Source organism: Vespa velutina, chromosome 19 (assembly GCF_912470025.1).
Source record: "Vespa velutina chromosome 19, iVesVel2.1, whole genome shotgun sequence".
Taxonomy (NCBI): Eukaryota; Metazoa; Arthropoda; class Insecta; order Hymenoptera; family Vespidae; genus Vespa; species Vespa velutina.
In genome coordinates, this window is record NC_062206.1 from 3,549,382 (window position 1) to 3,571,382 (window position 22,001).

The 22,001-nt window shown below is 40.9% G+C and overlaps 2 protein-coding genes and 1 long non-coding RNA gene across 4 annotated transcripts in view; 1 reads left to right on the plus strand and 2 right to left on the minus strand.

The window, feature by feature from the left end:
* Window positions 1–12,387, minus strand: LOC124955857 (collagen alpha-1(IV) chain). 2 transcript variants are annotated; one of them, XM_047510890.1, is made up of 26 exons: window positions 11,767–12,387; window positions 11,581–11,623; window positions 8,614–9,070; window positions 8,195–8,520; window positions 7,978–8,112; window positions 7,775–7,882; window positions 7,462–7,683; window positions 7,159–7,350; window positions 6,951–7,067; window positions 6,709–6,873; window positions 6,306–6,608; window positions 5,845–6,228; window positions 5,546–5,752; window positions 5,286–5,454; window positions 5,083–5,210; window positions 4,563–5,001; window positions 4,117–4,466; window positions 3,750–4,016; window positions 3,478–3,649; window positions 3,167–3,412; window positions 2,715–3,080; window positions 2,374–2,589; window positions 1,922–2,293; window positions 1,629–1,800; window positions 1,204–1,318; window positions 1–1,115 (listed from the first exon to the last, which is right to left on the minus strand). In XM_047510890.1, the coding sequence occupies exons 1-26, from the start codon at window positions 11,784–11,786 to the stop codon at window positions 858–860; spliced, it is 5,949 nt and encodes a 1,982-aa protein (XP_047366846.1). In that variant the 5' UTR covers window positions 11,787–12,387; the 3' UTR covers window positions 1–857. The 2 variants fall into 2 exon arrangements, with proteins under 2 accessions (XP_047366846.1, XP_047366848.1); XM_047510892.1 differs by lacking the exons at window positions 11,581–11,623; window positions 11,767–12,387 and adding an exon at window positions 9,155–9,202.
* Window positions 12,313–22,001, plus strand: part of LOC124955858 (collagen alpha-5(IV) chain-like) — a 19,686-nt gene continuing 9,997 nt past the window's right edge. The window contains exons 1-2 of the mRNA XM_047510893.1: window positions 12,313–13,015; window positions 19,613–19,798. Of these exons, the coding sequence (XP_047366849.1) occupies window positions 12,908–13,015; window positions 19,613–19,798 (294 nt within the window). The 5' untranslated portion in view covers window positions 12,313–12,907. The remainder of the gene's footprint in view (window positions 13,016–19,612; window positions 19,799–22,001) is intronic.
* On the minus strand, window positions 17,996–21,991 carry LOC124955860. The gene is made up of 3 exons (XR_007103012.1): window positions 18,499–21,991; window positions 18,372–18,392; window positions 17,996–18,291 (listed from the first exon to the last, which is right to left on the minus strand). It is a non-coding gene; the product is annotated as an uncharacterized LOC124955860 (long non-coding RNA).

Below are 22,001 nucleotides of genomic sequence, written 5' to 3' on the forward strand. Positions count from 1 at the left end.
GAGATTTACAGAATGCTTTATTTTTCGTTGAATGCGTCATTAAAAATAATAGTTAGTTGATGTTAAAAACGAGATAAAAAAGGCAAGGTTCGTACGCATACGGTTCGACCGTAATACGTATAGATACGACATACATATGTACATATTTATGTATGCAGATGTAGTGCATCCTGTTGACAGATGGATTTAGATAAATTTGAAAATGTAATTTTATTATCTACGTAGCAAAATACCTATTTATTTAAATATTTGGCTTCACACAATTACGAGGCTAAGATCTTTTATATTAATATACAATATGTAAAATGTGCCATATTGGATATGGGCAGTGTCCGTGATAGTACGATAATCTTAAATGTTCATACGTTTTTTGCTTTTTTTTTTTTTTGTTGTTTTTTTTTTTGTTTTTTTTTTCTTTTTTAGCGAGATATAAATATATATTATTTTACATGCTAAGTGTGATAGTACGCTAAGGCACTTGCTTGAATAGTCATATAAAAATACGTACGGAGAAAAATTCTGAATAGATCGAAGAAGAAACGTTAGTATCGAAAGATGACCATCGAAATGTGAAAGAAGAAAAAGCAAAAAAGTAGAGGAGGAAGGAAATATGGATGAAGTTGGAGAATGAGAGAGGAAAAAGAAGAAGACAAAAATTGAATAAAAAATGAGGAATCGTTGCGTTTGATTTGATTCGACTTCTCAATTTTCTATCGTCTCTTCCTACAACCAATTCGTATGTATGCTTTCTTACTTCTTCGTTTCACTGTCGTTTTTGTTTCTTCCTCGTTACGATCGTTGTTATCGTTGTCGCGATAATAAAATAAAGATAGAGAAAATACAAAGTACGGGAAAATTTACGTATTCTTTATACAAACTTGGCAGCGACTTATTCCCGACCTAAGGTTTCCTGCCTTTAAGGTCTGTTTTCTAGGCACTTGAAATTGTTGGCTATCTTCTATGGTGGCCATCCAAAAACTAAACTCGTTCGAATAATAATGGCAGTGACCTTTCGCGCCATTGCATTCAATGAAAGGAGTTGCCCGGAAATCTTCCAAGCACGAACCAGAACTGGACAATGATTGTCCGCCACCCTGAGCACCTGCGCCAGTGTGCTAAAAGGAAAAAGGGAAAAGTGCTTGAGTAAACATTTTTCTCGTTATGAGAATTAGACAAATTTGGGACAATCAATTTGGGATTTACCATCAAAAAACTATATCCAATCCAAAGTCCGGTCCATCCATTTGGACATTCCGGAATGCTTAGAGACTGACTGTGTACTGCCAGAATATTAGCTGGAACTTCGCATACCACACATCTGCAAATCAGTTATTGTTTTATTTTTTGAACGTTTCTATATATTTCCATCTAAACATTCAACTCGTTGTGATCACGCATAATATGTAACGTATGTAATATGTAACACGAGGTATGCCTATAGCGGAGAGTCGCTTATTAATTATGAATAGCGACACTTCATTTTCATAACCTCATGTGTATACCGCGATCAGTCATGTTTATTAATAAGGATACATTTATCGATGATGTTTGCTCGATGCAAATTTCGATACAAATGTATTTCCCAACGGAAGAAAATGTTCTCAAGATAAAACATTTCAAGAGCATACCTTGAGATGTATTCTTCTATCGCCGATTCCTCGGCTGGCATCATAGGAATTGGACTATTAGTTGATAGCCAATAAGAACGATCATTCCGACTAGCGTAATGACAAACACTGTTGACGTCGCAAACTAGGAAGGGCATCGTTGAGAATTTTCTTACGCACGAACCAGCATAACCTGTTTGTCGAGAAGGATTTATTGGACAGGTTAGTGTTAGTTAATTAATAATCAAACTATTCTAATTATCTTGATCATGCATGGCGCAGTAATAGTTTATGAATTGATACAATTCTCTTACCTAGATCCTGAGAATGAGCTCTCTCGTCGCCATCCGTGAATAATAAACTATAACCTTCCCATAATTTGATGTGACCTGGTTCGCAGGTCGGTACGTATTGACTTTGACTATGTCGGACTAGTAAAATACCGGTAAGATAATCGGGTGTGGTTTCGCACGATTGTCCTGGCTCTCCAACTGGTCCAGGAGCTCCCATAGGACCTTCGAGACCTGGCAGACCAGGTGCACCAGGAGGACCAGCAGGACCTGTCAATCCAATCGGGCCAGGTGATCCCATGAATCCTTGAGCTCCTTTTATACCATTTACTCCTGGGAAACCTGGCGGTCCTGAGAGTCCTTTCTCGCCTGGTTGTCCAGGTAATCCGGCAGGACCTAAAATAATTAAAAAAGAAACGATTAACATAATAGATCATAATTATAGATTAAATAATAGACTGAAAGGTTATCCGTACCTGGATAACCGCGATCACCCTTTGGTCCTATGGGCGGTGGACTACAATCATCACCCTTATCACCCTTAGCACCAATATAACCAACGGCACCCATTAAACCTATTGAACCAGGATATCCTCGATCTCCCTTTTCACCGAGTTCTCCGGGAAGTCCGTTCACTCCGTCCCAGCCTCTATCACCTTTTTCTCCAGGAACGCCATCTAAGCCACTATGACCTATACGCACAAATAAATGCATATATAAAAGTTTTCCATTGTCAATAAGTATTCATTAATGTAATTACATCGAGTTTTATGAAATGGAAAGAGACATTCAAAAAATATATTGGCAAAAGCAATACCTGGTAGCCCAGGCTCTCCTTTCTGTCCTGGTGCGCCGAAAAGTCCTGGTTGTCCTCTGTCTCCTTTTGGACCTCTTTCACCCGGCAAACCTGGTACTCCTTCCAGACCTTGCGCTCCATCGCGTCCAGGTGGACCCGTAAGACCGATAGGACCTGCATCACCCTTTTCACCTTGAGGTCCAATAGGACCGTAGGGCCCAATATCTCCTTTCGGTCCGGGCAATCCAGGAAGTCCTCGTTCTCCTTTCTCTCCTGGAAGACCTGGGAACCCATCTCGTCCGTGCTTACCCATCAAACCTGGTAAACCTTTCTCGCCCTTTATTGTTATTCCAGGAAGACCAGGAATACCAGTAGGACCTTGATCACCTATCAACAAAATATTATTTATAGAGTACAGTCATCCCGTACGATACGTCTTAATCGTACGATGAATAAAACAAATATGATTTTACCCTTAAGGCCCATTGAACCGGGCGGTCCAGGATTTCCAACCGGGCCAGGCAGGCCTCTATCTCCTTTCTCTCCATCGTATCCGGCTAAACCTTCTAAACCACGATCTCCTTTACTTCCAGGTAATCCAGTTAAACCAGGATGACCAGGCTCGCCCTTTTCTCCTTTTACTGTAATGGTTGGTCCTGGTGGTCCCTTATCTCCTTTCTCACCAGGTGCACCAGGAAAACCAGGAACGCCAACAGGACCTTAGAATAATATCGTTCGTTCGTTAGATTTATGAGAGAATTACGAAAGAATGTATTCCATTTACCGGGAAAACCGCGATCGCCTTTAACACCATCGAGTCCAGATCGTCCTGGTGCTCCCATTTTTCCTTCGGCTCCAGGGAAACCAGGTGCTCCAGGAGGTCCGACTTCTCCAATTTCACCCGGTAAACCATCGATTCCAGGCGTACCTGGTTCTCCTGGTTCTCCCGGCAAACCCTAGGAGAACGGTAATGAAATCAAGTAAAAAAAAACATGTGGAAATCTATATTGTTATAGATTTAATATATATTATTACATGTAAATAAGAAATATTTACCACATCCCCTTTCAGACCAACGAATCCTCGTACGCCTGTGTCACCTTTCGGACCTTGCAATCCTGGTAAACCATCGCGTCCTGGTGGTCCCGCTTCTCCTTTTAAACCAGGCAAGCCGTCACGTCCTACACCTGGTCTTCCAGGTTCTCCTTTGAGTCCATCGTATCCATCTCTTCCTGGTGGTCCAGGAGGTCCACGAATGCCAGGCATTCCTGGTTCACCCTTTTGTCCTTTTTCCGATACTTGTCCTGGTTCTCCTTTTCGGCCCTTTATAACATAAAAAAATATAATTATAAATCTTACAATGTGTATTTAACAAATTATTATAAATAAAATATTTTAGAAGAAATATTTGGGGAAAACGTACGGGTAATCCTGGTGGCCCTGTATCACCTTTTGGTCCGTCATATCCGGGTAAACCTGGCACACCAGGAAGACCTTCTGGACCAAGATCTCCTTTTGGTCCTGATAAACCGGATCGACCAGGCTTTCCTTCCATGCCGGGTAAGCCAGGGAAACCTGGTGATCCTTTTTCGCCTCTTTCACCTTTCAAACCAGGTAAACCTTCGCTGCCAGGTCTACCAAGTGTACCAGGCAATCCGCGTCGTCCAGGATATCCTTTTGGTCCATCGATACCAGGAACTCCACGATCGCCTTTCGTACCAGGGAATCCTGGAAGGCCTGGTCTACCTGGTTCTCCTGGTAATCCGGGTTCACCTACGAGTGCAACGTAACATCTTGATTCAATAACATCAATAAAAACGGAATATTTCTTTTTTTTCTTTTTTTTTTATACCAAAAGCAACATTTTACCTTTACTGCCATCAGCTCCAGGTGTTCCAGCGACCCCAGGAGGTCCTGGTGGTCCAATTGGACCGGTATCTCCTTTCTCTCCTGGTATACCTGGTAATCCATTATTACCTGGAATGCCGACGTCTCCCTTTTCACCAGTAAATCCTGTTAACCCTGGCGATCCAACTTGACCTTCTTTTCCTGGTGGACCAGGAAGACCTTTTTCTCCTTTCGATCCCGGTAATCCGGGTAAACAAGGACTGCCCTTCACAGTTATTCCTGGTTCTCCTTTATCACCTTTTCCACCGGGTATACCTGCATATCCTCGAAGTCCCTCACGACCAGGTTCACCCGGAAAACCCATTGGTCCTGTGTTACCTTTTTCTCCTCGAGGACCTGGTAAACCTCGTGGCCCTACAGGACCAGTTGCACCAATTGGACCAACATTTCCTGGAGGACCCTAATTTTCACACAAGCGAAGGTTAAATATGAATCTATAAACAATTGGTAATTATATAAAAATTATATTCCATTTACTCACCTGAAGTCCTTGTAAACCTTTATCACCTGGTAATCCATCTTCTCCGGGGGGTCCTGGTTCACCTTTATCACCCGTAGGACCTCTATTGCCTTTCAAGCTTTCCATCCAATTCAAAGGTCGACACATACCTACATTATTGTTAATAGAAAATTTTCTATTAAAAATCCTCTTTATATTTCCTACTACGAAAATATTATACTTACCAGGTTCACCCTTTTCACCATAAAATCCAGGTTCACCTTTTGCTCCAGGAGGTCCCGGTCTTCCTGCTTCTCCAGGCTCTCCCTTCAAGCTAATTCCTTTTTCACCCTTACGTCCAGGTGTTCCTGATCTACCAGGTGTACCATCTTGTCCTGGAAATCCACGATCTCCCTAAAATAATATCATTGTATACATTAACATGATAAAATCTAAAATTATATTTTATAAATGATTAAAAATAAATAAATAAGCTCAACGATACCGGCTGTCCTTTCAATCCTGGGAAGCCCTCCAATCCGGGTCTACCCTTTTCTCCTGGTGGTCCTTCTAGTCCTGGCGGGCCTTGCCGTCCTGGTTCTCCTCGCAATCCTTTTTCGCCTTTTTCCAATTTCAACATATCTTTCGTAACTATGCCGGGTGCTCCGGGAGATCCTTGAGGTCCAGGAGATCCTGGAGTGCCATCTCTTCCCTATTTAAACAAAATTGAATCATGTCGCTTCTGCATCCATAAAATTTACGTATTGTTCACATTTTTTGAAGACAATTTTTTAAAAGATTTACCGGTGGTCCTGATGGTCCCATAGATCCTGGTAGTCCATCCATACCTGGTTCCCCGGGAAATCCGCGTTCCCCAGGCGGTCCACGTGGACCTGGCAGGCCAGGGCTACCATCGAAACCGCGATCTCCTTTTGCACCTCGCGATCCTGGTATGCAATCTTGACAACGACCACCAACATCTCCTTTCTCACCGGGTGTCCCGGGGAAACCAGGTGTACCATCTCTTCCTGCTGTTCCAGGTTCTCCGGGTAATCCAGGTGCTCCAGGTGAACCTGGAATACCATCCAAGGAGTCTCCTGGTCGACCTCGTACTCCAATATAACCACGTTCTCCTTTTTGTCCTTTTTCCCCATCTTGACCAGGTATACCATCCATTCCTTTCGGACCCTAAATCGATGATAAAAATAATCGTTCTTTTTCGTATAAGGGGTTTATAAACGTATACGAAAAAAATCAATGCTTACCATAATCGATAATCCCTTTTCTCCCGGCAAACCTCGCGGACCTACTGGTCCCGGAGGACCGTCGAAACCACGAGGACCAGCCCCACCAGGAAACCCAGTAAGTCCTGGCTCTCCTTTTGCCCCTTTCTCTCCCGACAAACCTTCCGGACCTGGAATTCCTTGTAAACCAGGCCCACCTTGCAAGCCGATAGGACCTTTTGGACCTGGGTCGCCTGGAAATCCATCGGAACCTCGAGGACCGATTGGGCCAGGAAAACCTCGTGGACCTTTAGGACCTGGTGGTCCCGGCCTTCCCTTGCCACCCTAATAATTATAATGTCTTTCTTAAGCCAAGGTCGACGTCAGCGTACGATACATCATACAATATAATAATATTTTAAAAGTGTTTAAAAAGATAACTTACACCTGGTGGACCAGGTGGTCCTCGCAATCCTGGAACTCCCATAAGTCCATCATGACCGGGTTCTCCTTTTTGTCCTGGTCGACCAGGAAGACCATCCAATCCGTCATAACCTCGATCACCTTTACGACCAGGTGGACCGGGAGGTCCGGAGAAACCATCCCTACCCTACAAATATCGTATTTGGTAAGTTTACCTAGAAAACAAAATAGGAGATTTTTGCAAATAACGATAGGGAAACTTACACGAATACCTGGCGCTCCAGGAAGACCTTTTTCTCCCTTCATACCCAATGCACCAGAAAGACCATGATCTCCGATCATTCCTGGTTCTCCTTTTTGACCATCCAATCCCATGTCGCCCTAAATCATATAAATTCGCATATAATATAGATTCATGTGTTGTATAAAATTAATTGTTGACGAAAATAATTAAAATATAAGACTCAATTACTCTATCTCCTTTTTCTCCTGTTTCACCAGGTGGTCCAGCCATTTCCGAGCCTCCTCCTAACAATGGCACTAGAGGTCCCGACGTGCCAGGAGGACCTTGTTCACCTTTCTGTCCTTTATCTCCTTTTAATCCTTCAAATCCAAGACCCATATTGCCTTTCTCTCCTTTCGGCCCTGGGATACCAGGTGCACCCTATAATCAAATACACACACATACACATACACACACAAACACACTTCTCCATACATTATAAAACTTTTAATACATGTACATGCATAAGGATAAAATGAAAGGATCATTTACCTGTGATCCCCGTTCTCCTTTCGGGCCGGGATAACCTCGCTGTCCTTGCGATCCAGGAGATCCTGGTGGACCTCGTACGCCGTCTATTCCAGGTTCTCCTTTTTGACCAACTGGAAAATTCCCTGCAAAAGCTGGTTGACCCTTTTCTCCTTTAGGACCTCTAGGACCACGAAAACCTCGGGGTCCTATTTCACCAGGTTGACCGTCTTTACCCGGAGCACCCTGCCAATGTTTCAAATAGTATAACTATGCAAATGGATTCTATCGAGAAATGAGGAAATGAGCGATAATGCGAAATTCCGTATGTACATACGTCTGTTCCATTACAACCATCTCTACCAGGAAGTCCAGGAAAGCCAGGTGGTCCTTGAACTCCAGGAATACCGTTTATTCCAGGAAAACCAGGCATACCCATTTTACCCTTTAAAAAGTGAGATTATATATAAATGGTAATGGAAACTGCATTACTTATATTTAATAATGCGCTGACATAAAATATTTAAAAATGATAATTACTCTTTCTCCTTTCGGCCCGCGTGGTCCTTGGGGTCCAGGATCACCTTTTTCTCCTTTCGGACCTAAGAGACCTTCGGATCCAGGAAATCCCTGCTGTCCTTTTGGTCCTTGTGGCCCAACCGTACCAGGTGGACCCTGGACGATCACGAAAACATTATTATTCTTACATAGACTCTAAAACGGTTTATAATCGTTAATCCTTTAAAATTCAACTCACGCGTGAACCTTTCTCAGCAAAGCATTTTGGTATGCAATTTGCCGATCCAGTGCAATTACGAGATCGAGTTGCACCAGGTACAGGGATAGCCGAATAACTGCTTGGATAATTTTCCGATTGTCCAGCGGCTCCGTATCCACCTTGTCCTCTATTGTAACCAATATTGTAACCAGTATTGTAACTAGATTCCTGATCATAAGAAGTGTGCGAACCGTAAGGATCGATAGCAGCTCGATTAACATCATAAGGTCCTCTATCGTTGTCAGTTCTTGGAACTTGGCCTTGACCATAATAATAAGGAAAGCCACGATTACCTTCGTAGCCTCCTACAATATTTATAACGATCGTTTACTACATGATTGCATAAATATACCTATAGTTACTAATTTTTCTCATAAAGAACCTCTATCGTATTTTACCTCCATATTCTGTTTGATTGTGTTCTCTTTGTCCGGGAGGATAACGATATCGATCATCGTTATTTCCTGATCCAGATGACTCTTGACCATTCGTATATCCACCGTATCGTCCGGCTGTCTCTTGATTATATGGATAATTGTTCGAATAATCTCGATGTCCCGGTCCATAAGATCCGCCATCTCTCGATCCTTCAGAATGATATTCTTGTCGATGCTGAGGGTCGTTATTTCCATAATCATATTCGACAAAGTCGTTGCTCGAATTTCCTTCACCGTTCCCAGGTCTATTTTGATTATCGAATTTCCTTTCTGAATATTTCCATGTTTGAGGGGGTGGATATTCGTCATCGGTACCATTTGATCCCCCATCGTTTCGTATATCGACTCGTATATCTCCTCGCGATGCGTCCAAAGGAACGACCGTTTGCGAGTTCCTTGCCCATGTGTAATTATATTCCTAACATTGTAAAAATAATAATTTAAGCTCTTGCACGAGCAAAAAATTCATATTCACGTTATTATTGATGATTTTAAGGTATACCGAAAAGAAAGTTAACGAGTTAAATTTAGTCATCATTCTCCAGGAAAGTTTATTGTCTCGTATTCCTTTTTGTTTCTCTCTCTCTCTTTCTCTCTCCTTCTCTCTCTCTTTTAAATCTCGCAGTGACACCCGCCGACGGGAAGCGCAAAGAGATAATTGCCTCGTTATCGCTCACTAACGACGAACCACCGTTGAAGCTCGCATGCTCTTCGGACCTCGAAACGAATTATGATCACTGAGAGATCATCGTTCATTAACGAATTTTGAAATGAAAATACTATCACTCTTATATTTATTCTTTAAAATAGGGTAAAATATGCAATAAAATATAATGAGTTATATATGATTTACAGGAAATCTGTTGTTTTTATTATTAATTCAAATAACTGGTAAATACTTCTACATTCAAGGATACTTCCTTGAATTACAAATATAATAACAGTAAAGATCAGCGTCAAGTTATATTCTTGTACCAATAATAATAAGAATAAAAATTGAAAAGTGGATATTTTTATGGATTGGTGTCTGAAAATCGGTCGAATTGCGTCAGAGTAAAAAAGAGAACAACTACGTTTACGATCGTTTTGATCAAAATTGCGCGATCCACGCGCGGTCCGAACAATTTCGTTAAACGCATTTAACCTAATTTTCTTATTTCTAGATAAAAGATATCTTTTCGTGACGGTTCAAGAATTGTCCTTTTTATCGCCTATCTCGGTAGCTTTCGTGAAACCGCGATTACGTAATGCAAAGCCAACCAGAGACACGCGTCTATCGCGCCTACCGATCCCTTACCCGCCCCCTCTCGTATCCTCGACCTTCTTCTTCTTCTTCTTCTTCTTCTTCTTCTTCGTCTTTGTTTCTTTTTTCGTTTTCCTTAGTCTTCCCCTTGCCCCACCCCACACATCCCTCACCGTCTTCCACTGCAGCGCGGTATCGCGATTCAACCGTTAACTCGACGCTTCGGAACAACATTGACGTTGTATCGGTGTGCATGTACATACGTATATACTTACGTGGGACGAGGACCACGCATGCTGACTCCTTAACTCGGCATTTTTTCTTATAAATCGTTCGCGCGCACCGCCAGGCAATCACGCCTCGAGATTGCCAGACGAGCCACTCTCGGCCTGCAAACCGGTGCAGCGAAAAACCGGTATCCTCCAGTCGGTTCGTTACCGTGTTACGACATATTTATCGAGCCCTTAAACACGCACCCCACCGAACGTGATGCAAAGTCAACCGAATCGACTATTCTTTGAGTCTCTATAGATTTATCGATGTTGTCAGAAAGAGAGAGAGAGAGAGAGAGAGAGAGAGAGGGAGAAAGAGAAAGGGAGAGAGAGAAAAAAAAAAGAGAGATTCCTTGGGAATACATTGCTTTTGCTAATATATCAAATTAGGAGATTAATTGACCTGGAAATTATATCGACATCGTTAAAGAATTTTCGTAACATATCCATTTGATTACTTGGTGAGAATTAACAATATTTTATATCGTAATAATAAATCGGTAGTAGTATTTTTTTGAAGCAACAATCCAAATTTATTGTAAAATATGTATTAGTATCATTAATTCCGATATAAACCATTGAAAAATTCTGACGTTAGTTATTATCCATGCTGATAATTCAATCTCGAACACGATTATTTCTTTACCGAGCGATTGCATACTACTAGCCTCACTGCTATATTCGAAATCTCCAAGAGGTTTCTTGTTGTTCTTAGAAAGTAGTTAATCTCAATCTTTATGTAGCACGACGGCAAAATTCGATTTCATCGAACGGAGAGCGAAACCAAACGAGAAGCATTTCCGAACTATTTTCAGTAGTGAGTAAGCGGTCTCGCGTGTCGGTGTACATACTAATGTAATAAAATTATGGAGAGCGCGGTTACGGCGTCCCGTGGGCGGACTGGTTCGCATCGTACGACTGCCCCATTTCTGATTTTGCAGCTTTTTGCAGCTGGCATCAGTACCGACGTTACGAATACCTTTCGAATTCAATGAGAAAATTTCCCTGTAAAGGTACCCATTTAATAAACGCTACCTTATATCGAATAAATGTCGGAACGTCAAAGGATTAGATGTAAAGTTAAATCGAAAGTTAAATCGACAATTCGCATTGAGAAGAGAGTGTAAACGTAACTCGCACGTGCGTGCACGTGCGGCCGACGGGGTGCATGAGAGAACGGTCAGTGTAGGCGCGCTCTCGTTAGGTGTTCCTCCAAGTCGATGAATGAAAGAACGAAATTGGGCCCGAAGCAGCGATCTAATGTGGTTCTGCTGCACCTTACGGTAAAGGATATTTATAATGCATTCGCGTTACGTACTTTGATAATCACAATAGGATATTAGGTAGTCCAGTGTATCTGAGTGTGTACGTGCGTATTTTTTGTATATAAAAATATATACATCGTCTACGTACCTCGCTGACGATCCTGGTCAAGCAGACTAGGGATGCGACGAGTCTGTAAAAAGAAGAAGAAAGGATAAGAGGAAAGGATACGTTATATAAGCTACCCCCTGCGGCATGTTAAAGGGCGAAGAGAAGCTGGGTGGGAGCATTTGGGGGAGAATAAAAGCACGAGAAAGAAGAAAGTGGTAAACTCACCGCAATCCCAACCGGGTCATGTCGAGCTCCCTATTCCTGTAGCGGAGCTAGGGAGCCGAGAAGTCAGACGAACAGACACAGGTCAAACGTTAGCGACTCTTGGAACGGATCTCAGTCTCACAAAATATCTCGCGTAACCCGGCACCGAGTGGACGCTCTCTGTGGACCGTCCCATCCAGGGAGGGCTCTGAATGAAGTCGGGTGGAGGGAAAGAAGGTGGAGGCAGAGTGGCGAGCCACGCAAGCTAGAATTCCTCCGCCGAAAGGATCCGCGTGCGCGTACGGCGGAAAGAAAGAGCGCGAAAGAAAGATTGTCGTCCTCGTCGTTGTCCTCTTCCTTCTCCTCTTTCTTCTTCTGGTGGTGGACCACGTCTCCCCGCCTTTGCTCCCTTCTCATGTGTTTATCTCTCTCGTGAGTCTAACCACTCGTGGGAGGGAGAAGGAAGAAGAGAGGAGAGGAGAAGAGTAAGAGAGTCGTGCATCAGCGGGGCTGCCTGCCGCTCCTTCTTCTTGGCCCTCTGTTCTCCGCTTTGGAGCACTCCTCTTCTCCACTCGCTCGCGAGCGGCTACACGGCCAGCTCCGAGCAGGTCGCGCGTCGTTCGACGACTGTTGCGCGGTCGTGGTACTCTCGCGACCGGCGTACACTCGCGTAAGGATACCGGTGCTCTCGAGAGAGCACGCTTTCCCTCCCGCCCTCTCTTCGACGACACGCCGGCTCTGTGTGTGGCGGCTGGAGCGATCAAGCGGACGCCCCGTACGCGCCGAACGACTTGTCCTATCTCTCTCTCTCTCTCTCTCTCTCTCTCTCTCTCTCTTTCTCTCTCTCTTTCTCTCTCTTTCTCTCTTTCTCTCTTTCTCTCTCTGACTCGCGCGCGCGCGCTTTATTTCTTTCTCTACCTCTGAGTGTGGGCCCTTCGAGACTCGTCCGCAACTCGACTCGGCTCCTCTACGCCACGCCACGAAGAGACACCGAATAGACGCGACCCGGACGCCGTCGAACGGATCGCTTGCCTCACGAATTTTCGCGAAAAAGGATCTGGCAGACCACTGAAAAGCAACCGTTACCGCCTCGTCAGGTAGACGAGCGAATATTGAGGAGAGGGAGGTAAGGAGGAGGAGGAGTAGGAGGAGGCCCTCCACGATGCGGCCCTTGGCCGCCAATTTGGATGGGCCTAGCCCTGGCGTATTGCGAATTGCCTACGTCCTTGTCCTACTCGTCGCTGTGAAAATATCTGCGACCAAAGCTACGGTAAGTTAAATCTTCTAGTCCTTATCGATATAATTATATATTCGTGACTATCAATTTGTCACCTTTAAGTTTTCAATGCGCTTATCAAGATAGGGCTGACATTTGCTTGCTTCGCCCGTCTAGATCGATCGACCTAGAGGCAAAAGAAAATATAAACTCCGTGACGGCATGCTCGAAACACGCGAGCTCGCTTATGAATGTGGGTGAACGCTATACCCATTTCTTGCCTTTAACTTTCGACGAGGTTACGACAAAACGTGCGAATTAATCCTGACGTACAGAGTTCATGCTTTTCAATTATCTCGAATAAAAAATACTTCGATGATATAAAATTTCATCCTCTTGATACATCCTAAGATGCCAATCTAAATAGAGAAAAGATCGGTAAAAAAATTCGGTCGTAAAAGATAGTCCGCATCAAAAGATAGACCGAAAGAAAATAAATCTTAGCAAAGATTCCCTTTAAACTACGTTCTACGTTGAAAAGAATATCTATGTTATATAGAATAGGTTGGGCTCCATCGGAAAATGTTGAAAAGTTTCGCTTTTCAAACAGTTTAATCTTTCTATATCATTGAAGTCACTCAGCAGGCAGTTCCGCAGGCGATTTCGACGCCCGATGGTAGGGAACAGTCTTTGTTGTACGAGACGAAAGAGGAAGGCCGACTGAGTTAGGGGAGGTGTAGGACGATCTCTTCGGTTTCGCAAGCCCCAGCCGGAATCATCCTCCGCTATTATGTTATCCACCTTCTTTCGAACCGATGGCCTTACGAATTTTATCTCATACGTGTTCTCATTTTCTTTGTTCGTTTTTTCTTTTTTTCTTTCTTTTTTTCCTTCTTCGTCTTTTTTAGCTAACCATTCAATTCGCATATTTTTGATCGATCAATTCGACTAACTCTATCCGTTGCTATATATTGCTATTATACCCTGGTAAAGTACGTAAATGGTACCGATGTCGATGGAAAACAGAGGTGGAAGAAGCAGCTATTTCGAGCCTTGGTAGCGGACTATAGGACAATAGTATTACTTTCACCGAACTGGAGTTAGCCGAGTTAAAATTACGATGTCAGCCATGATTTTACTAGCACGAAACTCGTTCGACTTGTAAATCGTATAAAAATCGGTATATCGTAAAGCTAACTCGTAAAGTCTAAAAATAATTTTCAAGAAATTCACCAAATATACATACTTCCTTTGCGCAAATGAAAAGAGGAGTATCGAAGCGATAAGAGAATATCGTTATGTGTCTAACGAGTCAAACTCAACGAATGGAGACAACGTGCTAGTGACATCACGCATGAAAATAATTTATTAAGAACGTGAATGAAAGTGTTCGTTGTGGCGACCGACGATGATAAGAGCTAGTCGAGAATCGTCCGAGAATCATCCGAGAATTGTTTAATAGACCAAAGTGTTTATGGATGTCACGATAACCCTTCCCGCGTTTATTTTGTTTGTACGCAAGCGTAAACTCCCCTCAAGTTCGTCGCATCGTTCTTGGTAATGGCTTCATTTTTAAAAATGTTAAATTAAATGAACCACGAGCAAAGTTTATCGCAAATGACTTTTCTATATAATCATCGTTGATTCCCAGAAATTCTAAAGATTGCAAGAAAATAAAAGATAATGTTTCAATTTCATTCAAAAGAACAAGTTTATTTATTAATCATGATTTTAATACTAAAAAGAGATGATGAGTCACCTAAAACATTTATATCTGACGTAAGGTCGATAAGCACGAAAGAAAATAGGTACCGATAACATTCCAAGAATCATTTTCGTTTCGACCGCACAGTTTCCTTCAAATTTTCTTGTCGACAACAGTGCTTACCGATTCTGTACAATCTAACACATACAATGACATCGAGGAATTATTTTTATTTGTCTTCAAAGAAAATACTGATAGAATTCATTCTAGTTATATTATAAACATGATTTCGGTTTCATTACTGTATTGTCGCGGTCCATCAAAAGGAACTTATCGGTCAATTAAGTGCTTAGAGGTCTTTAATAACTCCAACGAGACATGACGATCGTGAACTTTCTTAGGTCAAATTGTTAACTTCTTGACAATGAACATCGAAATAAAATAAATACCGAACTATTAAACGAATATGTGAATATTATAAAAAATTTGCATAGGTGAACACGTCATATTTCCTGACACGTTTCCATTTATAGAGAATATTTAAGGACGAAAGCGATATCTCTTACGAAACGAGTAACCTCGATATAATATTATCGCGTGGAGTTCAAGGGGTTAGCCGCGATGCGTAACGTTCTTTTGAAATCTGAGGAACTTGCGTTGACCAATTCTCATTGGTTTATTACTTGAAAGCATGCTTCGACGAAGGGGCTCGAGTATAAAATTCGTACTTTGGCTAATAATAATATCTAATCACTTGTCTATGTTATATTTTAATATTACTTATACTTTTTCTTTCGATTTAGGTTTTTTAACGCACCTTGATTTGTACAAAACTATGATCTTTCACTATGATAGGAAGCATTGGATCCCTCTAAAATACAAGAGTATCTATTGCCAACTAAAATTAGATTTAGTCTCGTCTTCATATCCGTTTCTATTTCCGCGTGAGCCGATAGTCTTTAGCGATGCAACCAAAGCGAGATATTTTTTCCTTCTTCTTCTCGTTGTTCTCGTCTTCCTCCTCCTTCTCTTCCTTCTTCTCCTCCTTCTTCTCCTCTTCCTTCTCATATGTCGTCGATAAATTAAACCAGGAAGAAGTTCGACTCCTAGTATCATCGCATTTCGCTGCATTCAGAAATACGAGGTCGAACCGTATCGTTGAAAGAATTCGAACGCGTGCATCGTTTAATCTCTTGCTTTTAAGCCAACCTAATCCAATGAAAAATATCAAACTATCTTTTGAATTTTATTCTAAATTTTGCAAAATGAATCGTCTAAAACCCTTCATCCTAATCTACGATCGTAGTTTACCTTGATAAATTTTAATTAAAGGAAGATCTATCATCAAAGAGAAGTCTCTTGAAAAAGCTCAAGATTTGCTTGCAACCGAGAATCGTACTTGACATTTGACCTACAGTAGAAACTTGCCAGTCCGATTAGAATTAAATCAAAAGATTCGGGGTTACGATAGAGTTCAATGCTAAGCTCGCTGAGAAGGATACGCCTATCGATCTTGACCGTAATTCGTCTTTTACTAATAATTTACCCAATGTTTAATGCAATAAACATTTTGCAATACTACAAATTTTTTTTAATTTTTTCTTAGAGATATACATTTTTTTTATCATTTTAATATATTATTTCTCTTTGAAATTCATTTTTAAAACGCTTGACTTTAAACATGGCTTAATTGACAGTATCAACAGCATAAAACAAGTACTATCAATTACGGAAATTGTGCTATAGTCTAAAAATGTAAACTTACGTATATACCATGTTACACAACACTGCCACAATTTTTAATTGACTCCTAATTGAATGATTCTTTTTAGAAATTAGAAGAAAAATATTTTATAATAAATATTATAATTTATGAAATTTAATGAAAGAGAAATCGTGAAACATAGTCGTTTACTAAAAGAGAAGAAATGGAAAGAAGAGGAGGATGAAGTCGAAGGTATGCAGGCAGGCAGACAGTCAGACAGACGGACACACAAAGAGAGAGAAGAGAGAGAAAGAGAGAGAGAGAAAGAGAATTAACTAGAGGGAGAAGCTCACGAATCATGATAGCCAACTCTTCTACCTACGTCCTACGGTATCCATCCGCTATTTCGCTTGGTCAGCGTCATTCCCTTCGACGGTCCCTGAAGACGATCGTTTGTGCCGCATGTTATGCAGATTCTAAAGGAATAGTCTCATATTTTCACTCACTTTCTATATTACATGTAAAAATTTTATTCGCTAAGAAAAAATCTTAAATTTGGAGCACGAAACGACGGAAAAGTTTGAAAAGTTAATGACCGATAAGAAATCAAGTTCCATCGATAGCTATCTTCTACATGCTTTCTCGTTTAACGATTTTTCTAAACCTATCGTGACCCTATTGTTTCTTATCAGTCGTTCTTCCTTATCGGAAATAAAAACAGGTAAACCAAACATCGTCGTAGATTGATCCAGATTCCGAAGAAGTGCAAACTTTTCGCCACAGGAAAGATGATTCTATTATCAGTGATGGTATACTTACTTCACTGACATTTTTTTGGATGTTACAAATTGAATCAGGGATTTGAATATACAAAACATTCGTTTATAGTAGGAAACGCAGCAATATCGTGACACGGCAATATAACGATATCGAAGAAACGATGAAGAGTTTTTTTTTTGTATTCATATATTCTGTTATTCTCGTATGTCCGACTAGTAGTACAATTTATAATATAATTGAGAATAAGAAAAATCTGAGGAGAGATAAGAGAGATAATTAGGTTCGCGAATCATCTTTGAACATATCTGATCTGGATCATATCTTCAACGAACATACACCGGTTCTTTCAAGGAGTTCAATAGCCCCACCCATCGGTAGACCCATGGCTAGAGGAGTGAATATTTTAAGTGATCACGTAAACTTCCTCGGTTCGTGGAAAGCATTCGACACATGGCGGACTTTTCTATCAACGCGATGAACCAAACGAAGGAAGCAAATTCGTTGAAGCAAATTCGAAGAGTTTTTCAGATCAAAAGTAATCTGAAGGAAAGAATTCTGGAACGGATGTTACGGCGCGGCAGATAAGTAAGTGGAAGGCGCCTCCGCGAATCGAGGCATAATTCGCCGCAGATCGCCGGAGTCGACGCGTCGAGTGCTCGCGAAATTATGTCACGCGGCGAATTACCGTTGCGCTTGTTACGTCATCGTAAGGCGCAAGAAAAAAAAGCAACAAGTACCGACGATCTCCTCGATACGCTTTCGAAGATGACCAACGATTTAAGTGGCAAGACGAGGAAAAATATTATATAATGTTCCAACTATCGGTTTTACCTCCAACGATCTATTACTTTTGCCTGATTAATTTATTAGCTCGTAAAATATGACAATATTGTAATAAATCTAATTGTAAGTATTTTTCTGTCGTAAAAGGGAGAATTAATAGAGATTGAAAAGTCGAAGGTCTTCCAGCAAATTTATCCAGCAGATTCGTTGAGAGCGACGAACACGAAACGCTTAGTTGACACAAGCGGAATATTCATCCGCAAGGCAAACGCGTGGAAGCGACTCTCCATTTTCGTTCGCCTCCGACGCTCTGCAAATAGAGCGACGTCCTTCGATGCTCGACTCCTCCTTGCTTTTCTAAAACAAAAAGAGAAAAAAAAAAATGAGAAAAAGGCATTAGACGTTAGCACGTCCGACTATACTCGAACGATACTGACCGTTTTTTTAATCTCCTACAACTTCTCGTTTCATACAAAAAAATAATCATAAGCATAATGTGAATTAATTTAAAGAGCTAATGATGTAATAGATAATAAATGAAAAAGAAAAAAAAAGATTTAATACCCAAAGACAAATATATGTAATTTCTTTCCTCTGATCCGATCGATTTAACAGATACACCGAATGAATTTTTTCCCAAAATGACTTCATCGACCAAACGGAAGACGGCTAATCGTCGTACTAATACCGTAAAAACGGCCTCGCGGACGAACGTTTGACGAGACTAGCCGAGGCCAAGACCGATCTACGCGATGTCGAGTGAGTGCATTTTCGCATCGACCTCGCCATTACCCGTTAGGCATATCCTATGCATAAAGCGATACTCGTTGCCTGTGTCCTTCGTTTGGCTCGTCCTCGTCGTCATCGCTATCATCATCGTCATCGTTATCGTCATCGCACGAGATCGTCTATTTTCTCGCAATGAGTCGCGTCACGTTCAATTCGATACCAACTTGCGGATGTAGCAAATTCTTTCTTTATTCATTTTTTGCCTTTTCCCTTTTATTTCATTCATTTCTTCTTTTTTTTTTTTTATTTATTTATTTATTTCTTTTTTTTCTTTCTTGACATTTTTTCTATACGTCTTCAATTAATAGTAACATAATACGTTTGCATATGAGTATCAAACATATAGACATATATAATAAATCAATTAGCTGATGTCAAATTCTACGTTAAAAGTCGATTAAATGGCAACGCAGACTTTTTAAATTCTAAGACAACTTTACAGAAACGATTGTCTATTGTCGTATATGTCTTTTCAGGTGATTTGCAAAATTTAGAAATGACAGACGTCCTGAATGAAAAAATCTCGTCGAAAAGATTCATCAAACATTGGCAGTTGAGCCTGACACAACTGCGCGCACGCTAGCAAAAGAATTTAATATGTAGAAATCTACAATTCATAATATTTTACACGATGATTTGAACAAACAACGGAGGACATTCTCTTGCATGATGAGAAAGCAAATAGTAATGCTTGTTCGCTCAACATAATAACCTGATTTGACTCCTTGTTGAATAATATTATTATAATGCTGAAGGAGTTTACTTTGAATAAAATGAACAATTTATTGTTAATATAATCAGCGTTTGAATTAATATTAGCCCTACCATGAAAATGCCTATTTTTCTATTTTTTGTTTTATCGTAGGCTTTTGTTCATTGTGCATTTCAGATTTGCAAAGATAACTACAAATGCAATTGTACCGGTATAAAAGGACAATATGGTTTTCCTGGAATACCTGGACAGCAAGGGCTAGAGGGTCTTCCGGGTGAAATCGGACCGGATGGACCTCCTGGACCTAAAGGTGAGAAAGGCGCAGGCGGTGAATATGGCGGTACCGGAGAAAAAGGCTATCGAGTAAGTATTTATGCGACAGCTTACAAATAGTCTCTCTTAGCAACGCTATCTAACATTATGTTACTATAAAATCTTACTTATTTCAAAGATCAAGACTTACGGTCGTAACACTCCCACGCGATTTATGCTTTTCAATGGAAAAATTAATGGAATTCTCTTTCTTCGTTATTCGAAAAGAAATATTATTACTTAGACGAGCGTGTAATATCAGAAATAAAAAGAGTCGTAACGTCAGCGTCTAGAAAGAGAACCGCTTCCAAATGTGGAGAGGCAGAAGCGTTTTACAAGAGCAACTCCCACGACTCCGCCCGCACTTTATCGTCTATACGAGAAAACGAATTCTGCTCGTGTCTTCTCCAGTATTGTTAATTGTATAAAAAATCGATTGATACGCGATTGATCTTATCCATTTTTTCTTTTCTAAAATGTAAACTGTCTCGATCTTAAAAATTAAATTTTTAACGAACATATCGTCATTGAAAGGAGCAAACCTCGTAGTATAAAATCAAATAAAGGAGTGTCTTACTCGTAAAGAGAATTAGGGCATTGATATGAGTAAGAAAGAGAGAGAGAGAGAGAGAGAGAGAGAGAGAGAGAGAGAGATGGGGAGAAGATATAAAGAAAAAGAGTCGTAAAAAATAAAATCGCGCAATGATGCAAATCATAATTTTAAAAGACGCAAACGTCAAAATGATCTGCGTGACAAAACATTGGGCTCACGCGCACGCTCTCGACTTCTTAACGAACTCTCATCGGTTTGCGGAGAAACGAACGAGTTTACGAGGAGGCATATCTCGTTTTATGCGGCGACCGAAAGACACCGGGGTTACGTGCAAGCTGGTGGAGTCTCTTTCGATGACGTCATGCTTCTTAAGAAGATCGAAGCGCGCGCGCGCGCGCGCGCTCACTCAACACAGCAGATGAAAGAAAGAGAGATGGAGAGAGAAAGAGAGAGAGAGAGAGAAAGAAAGAGAGAGAGAGAGTCGCCCACGGCGTTGTTTTATGTTACCCAAAAGCAAGCCGTCGGACCACGTCGGACATTCTCGAGATCTTCACAGAATATCTTCGTGTGCTTCAAAAATTTCTTATGTACGACTAAGGTTGTCGAAAAAAAAAAAAAAAAGAAAAAAGAAAGGAAACATCGAATCCAAATAAGCTTATAATTTTGAAAAACTGTCATATTATATTAATAAAAAATAAATATAAGAAATTCCTTTTGTAGTTAAGGTAGTATATCATGTTTTTATTATTTAAATGTCTTTATCACGGACGGAAACAATCTGTTGAAAAGAGAAAATACTTCGAGACATCTCCCCAACGATGTTCATCTCGATCTCACTCTTAGCATCGAGAATGATTTGCCGCGCGAACGATCCGTCTGTCTGAAATTGCCGTAGGAGTAACGGGAATGGCACAATTCTGCACTTTGGGTTAACGAAACGTAAACGTGGGCGTTTAATGATAAATTGCGGTATCTCGAGTTCCAACGCGTTTGGCATTGATCCCTATCTAACGTAACGATTACCCAGATATTACGCGTGTACCCACGTGCTTGACTGCATTCTCTCTCTCTCTCTCTCTCTCTAGCGCGCGCGCGCGCTCAGACCGGAGTCCCTCTCTCGTACGAGCTAAATCGCTTTCGTACGTAATCTCTTATTATCGAGATCCGAAGGAGCATCTCTAAACGGTTTTAGGAGGCTCAACGATCATAACACCATACTTTCTTCATTATATACTTATTTATATAAGAATATGATTATGTATACGTATAGTATATAAAGTTCCACAGAGAATTAGGTTCAACGAAAGTATCTCGAAAGTGTTTATCTTTCATTGCCGATATTAAATAGATTTCTTTTCGTTCGCACGTACATAAAACCGTGTAACACGAACGGAAAAGAAGGAACGCACGTGGTAGACTGCTGTTTTGATTCGCTTCAAGAAACTAGGCTATCTAAGCGCCGATAAAGAAGTCTCCGTCGACCGATTCGCTGAAAATAACGAGAAGGAGAGCCAACAGACTCCGTATTCGTTTCGTTTTTATTTTCTCTCTTTCAAATTATCTATGCTTTTATATAATAAACAAAACAAATGAAAAAGAATATCTTGAATGCCCATGGAGGTATATAATAGTTTTTTTTTCATAAATAAATTTATATCTCATATAATACGATAAATTATCGCGAAACACGCATTTACCTTT